The following is a 5,000-nucleotide window of genomic DNA, read 5'->3' as shown; positions in this document are numbered from 1 at the left end:
CACTGAGCTAGCTCTGTTTACTTCCAGTTCGGAGGCAGCAGGTCCCGCCTCGGCTCCGCCTCTTTGCCCTTATTTGGGGCAGGCGGGATTAGACTCTGACGTCACAGTCGAGCCGTTAGTGGCCGACTCCGCCTACTAAGGGCTTCACGGCAACTCGGCAGAATCCTATGGGTGACGTCACGGACACTACGTCCATTTATATATACAGTCTATGTACAAACCACAGACTGTCTGTGTCATGGCGAATACAGTCGCTGCGTTATTTATGTCTGTATAGCCCGTTGTTGTGAGTGTGGACGGTCGGAGCATATACAACGTTAGTTTAGCCGATCTCCATTCAGAAAACACGCATTTTAAAAGGTTTTCCGCCTGCCGACCGGTATAATTTTGAAATGTGTATTACAATTAAATCACGGTCAAATATGTTCATTTTGTTGTAGTTGTAGCCCCCTTGCCAGCGATTCTCTGTGACCATTCAGCAGTCGAGAGTGTTTACGTCACTGGTTCAGCATATCCAGCCCGGTAAGAGCCTCGATTTTGGAGAGCCAGAAAAAAGGTGAAAAAGGAAGTAGCCCTGAGCCGGAACTAGCCCTAGAGGAAAAGCAAAATAAAGCACGTTGCAGCAGCACGGTTTAGGCGGGCCGGGGCTGCAGTGGAAAAGCACCATTATTAGTGAACGTCTCACCTTTAAAGGCGTACATATTGTAAATGTTTTTCATTCTACTTAGCTATGGTTATCATTTTCAACATGACATAATCTTGGAAGCAAGGAATAAAACTGATTTCCACCGACTGCATGTATGGCATATAGCCGCGGGTGTTTCTGCGACATCCTGTGCTGCTGGAGATCATATTTCTATGATGATCTCCTTTTTTCTAAAGAACTGAGGCTCTGATCAGACTCTGTGTTTCCTATCTTAATATTGCGTACTATCCAAATGACATCTCGACCCAGCTCTCCGCTCAGTGCAGATTTAATTTCCCTGCTCAATTTTGAACTAATCTGAGGAGAAACTAAACAGAGAACATGCAGTAATCTGTGCTCTGAGTGGAGGCTGCAGGCCTGAAAACCTTTCTGTAGGCCTCTCACTAAACTACGACATATTGTCTAAGACAGGCCTCAGATGATTTGAGGCCAAATATCATATTTACAATATTTATTTTTTTACATATAATTGTAACGCAATACATGATTGTCACTAAAAGCCTTGTCTCTACATTACAATAACATATACAAAATAATTGATTAATTAATTTGAATACAAATTCAAGTTAGTATTAGAGGCATAAAAAGACAGAAATGTATAATTCTTTCTTTAATAGAAATGTTTCTTCTGTCCGTAAAGTGTCCAAACCAGGCTTTTCTGGATAAGCGCATTTTTAAAACAGTCATTGTCCATGCCGGTTTCAGTTGGATTATTTGTCACAGTTGCTCCAATCAGATCGGTCTCCTCCATTTTGTATTTACGACTTTTGAATCCACATAAACACATCCGCAAAATCCGGCGTACTTTGAGCATGCGTTTTAAACAGTTTGATCCCTTTGTGAATTGTTTCCACTTGCGCCGTCCTTTTATTTCTTCATACAGCGGGAATCCAAATGAATTAATCCTGAGTCCAATAAGTCACTCCAACAGTGCTCCTTAATTACGCTTTCATCCTCCTTTAACAAAATACTTCACATTCTTCCAGTTTGTGACAGTAGTTGTAGCATTTTGAGACTTTGAAACTTTAATTTAATGTCCGGTGCCTTGCTCAAGGGCACCACGGCAGGGCAGGAGGTGAACTGGGACCTCTCCATGTAGAAGTCCACACTCCATATTTAGGTCTGGTCGGGGACTTGAACCGGCGACCCTGCAGCTCCCAGTCCAAACCCCTACTGACTGAGCCACTGCCGGACATTTAATGTAAGAATGGGAACGTTAAAATGGAGTCATTAAATGAAACGCGCACTTGATTTGTCAATATAGCTGTGTCCAAGTCACTGAAAGAGGATTAGGGCGACATGTGAATGAATTATTATTATTCTTTAATCTGACAATCCGTATTTCTTTCCTGAGGAAACATTCAGGAAAAAAGTTCAGAAAGTAAAATCTCAGAATTCGGTTATTTTTGAATATTTACTTGTTTTTCTTAACAGTCCTAAATACCTGTGTGGTTATTTATTCCTCTGCCTTTGATTTGTTTCTCTTTCACCGCTGCATTTATGCTATGTAAGGTGTTTTCTATGATGTATTGTACGATACGTAGATAATGTTATAACCACCTTTCCTTTTTGCTATAGAAGCTCTTCGTCACACACACACTAACGAGGCCCTCAGTGCAGACATACATGTATTTAAACTACATATTTAGTTTAGTTTATTTGTTTATAGTGCCGTGGACAGTCCCCATTGATCAACTGTCACCAACATTAGCCAACATTGCTAATTTCCAGCTGTTGCCCCCGTCCAGATGATAATAGACGCCTTTTTGAAATCACAATACATCAACAGCATTAGTTATAAAGAAAGGATGAAAGACAACTAGATACAGGCGAAAGGATATCCAACACAGACTAGTATGTGGCCTTGCCCCCTTCCCTATGTGGATGAGTGATCGGACCCTAACGCGCCCTCTGCATTTTGGGTGCGTTCACACCTGTATTTAGAACCTTCCACGACCTCTGGCATCTCATACGATGTATTTTATTGCCAGAGTGTGAACAGGCCCTGAGAGACTGGGAGGTGATGAGGCTTTAGAGTGAGAGACTGCTGAGGGCGTCTCTTCTGCTGAGCAGCGTTTGGGTTTCATTAAAGTCACCAGGATTGAAGATGCAACATTCAAAGGCTTTATTGTCTCATGCACAATAGCTACTGTGGAGTTCAGGCAAAGCTTATCCTCCTCCTACTCGACCTAAGACTACAAATCCTTAAAAAGTAGGTGACTGATAAAGAAGCTTTTGATGCCACCTGTCCTTCCTAGCCTGAAGCTCACCTCCCCCTTGATTTGTGACTGAAGCTTCATCCGGCTAAGTTATTCCATTCTGTCGTATCTCTGTTAAATATTAATAAGGAAACTGCAGCACAGAAACATGGCCCAACTCTTTTCTTTTATATCAAATTCTGATCCGACATACTGTAAGAAAGTAGACACGTCTTCATATGTGGTCTCCCTTATCAGGTAGGTGACTCTTAAGAAAATCTTAGTAAGGAAACTGCAGCACAAAAACAATGCTCTCTTCTCGGGATTTCACTTTCCTTTTATTACATTACATCTCGCTGACGCTTTTATCCAAAGCGACTTACAGTAAGTGCATTCGACCAACAAGATACAAACTTATCATATAAGTACATCAGGCTTCATAGAGCCAAGCATTTCAAGTGCTGCTCAACTGGCTGTAGATAAGCCAGTCCTTTATTAGTATATAAGTGCTCTGTTCGTCATTCTATCGAGTCGAGAGAGATGAGTTTTCAGTCTGCGCCGGAAGGTGTGTAAGCTATCTGCTGTCCTGATGTCAATGGGAGCTCATTCCACCATCTTGGAGCCAGGATAGCAAACCCACGTGTTTCTGCTGATGGGAACTTGGGTCCCCCTCGCAGCGAGGGTGCATCGAGTCGTTTGGCTGATGCAGAGCGTAGAGCACGTGCTGGGGTGTACGGTTTAACCATGTCCTGGATGTAGGAAGGGCCAGATCCATTCGCAGCATGGTACTTGAAGTGGATTCTAGCAGTTACCGGAAGCCAGTGGAGGGAGCGGAGGAGCGGCGTGGTGTGGGAACATTTAGGAAGGTGGAAGACCAGACGAGCCGCTGCATTCTGGATGAGCTGCAGAGGTCGGATGGCACATGCAGGGAGACCAGCCAGGAGGGAGTTGCAGTAGTCTAGGCGTGAGGTGACGAGAGCCTGGACCAGAACCCGCGTGGCGTTCTGGGTCAGCTGGGGACGCATCCTCCTGATGCTGTAAAGCGTGTATCTGACTTGTAGTCATGTGATGCTGCGTGGCGTATTCATGTGTAAGTTATTTGTTCGCTTAAACCACGCAATGACGTCTGAGTTGTGAACACTTTAAAATAAACTGGTATGCAAATTATGTGGATACCATCAGGGCCATGTCTAGTATGTGTGGCTTCCCTTTGCAGGCAGGTGGCTCTGAAGTCAGATCTGCTGAAGCCCCCCCCCCTCTTCCGTGTCTGTTGAGCGATGTCGGGCAGCAGACGTGTCTCTGCCTCCCGTTCTCTGTGGCCTTGCTGCGAGCGAGGCGTCACTTCCTGTTTATCTCCCTGTTTACCTCCCTGTCTCTTCCTCTTCCTCTCCAGAAGGGCCCCGTGGCTCCAGCTGTGGCGGCTCCGCAGCAGACCCCCGTGGCCGTGGCCCCCCCGGCCCCCCCCCAGCCCCATCAGCAGACGGGCGTCACCGCGAACACCGGGGGACCCATCGTGTCCGGGGTCCGTTTCTCTCTCTCTCTCCGCCCTCCAGGTCCTCTCACAGCCGCCAGCAGGCTGCCTGTGTCAGGACTCGGACCCCCGGCCCCTCCCCCCTCCTCACACAGCTGGCCACAGTCTCACACATGCCCACACACACAGTCACACACACACATTCACACAAGTTCAGGCCAACCCAAGGACATAAAGACGTAGACAAAGGTCACCTATTATGCAAAATCCTCTTCTTCATGTCTCTTCTTCATCAACATGTGTCCCCTCTTCTTCATGTCTCTTCTTCATCAACATGTGTCCCCTCTTCTTCATGTCTCTTCTTCATCAACATGTGTCCCCTCTTCTTCCTGTCTCTTCTACATCAACATGTGTCCCCTCTTCTTCATGTCTCCTCTACATCAACATGTGTCCCCTCTTCTTCATGTCTCTTCTTCATCAACATGTGTCCCCTCTTCTTCATGTCTCTTCTTCATCAACACGTGTCCCCTCTTCTTCATGTCTCTTCTACATCAACATGTGTCCCCTCTTCTTCATGTCTCCTCTACATCAACATGTGTCCCCTCTTCTTCATGTCTCTTCTACA

General features: G+C 45.7%; 1 protein-coding gene across 1 annotated transcript in view; it reads left to right on the top strand.

Annotated features, from left to right (window-relative positions):
* LOC117443693 (transcription initiation factor TFIID subunit 4) overlaps positions 1 to 5,000 on the top strand; it is a 151,691-nt gene that overhangs the window by 14,507 nt on the left and 132,184 nt on the right. The window contains 1 exon segment of the mRNA XM_071201677.1: positions 4,298 to 4,426. Coding sequence (XP_071057778.1) covers positions 4,298 to 4,426 — 129 coding nt within the window.

Source organism: Pseudochaenichthys georgianus, chromosome 3, assembly GCF_902827115.2.
Source record: "Pseudochaenichthys georgianus chromosome 3, fPseGeo1.2, whole genome shotgun sequence".
NCBI classification, from domain to species: domain Eukaryota; kingdom Metazoa; phylum Chordata; class Actinopteri; order Perciformes; family Channichthyidae; genus Pseudochaenichthys; species Pseudochaenichthys georgianus.
Note: the sequence above shows the minus strand (reverse complement) of the source record. Positions and strands in the feature narration are given on the sequence as shown.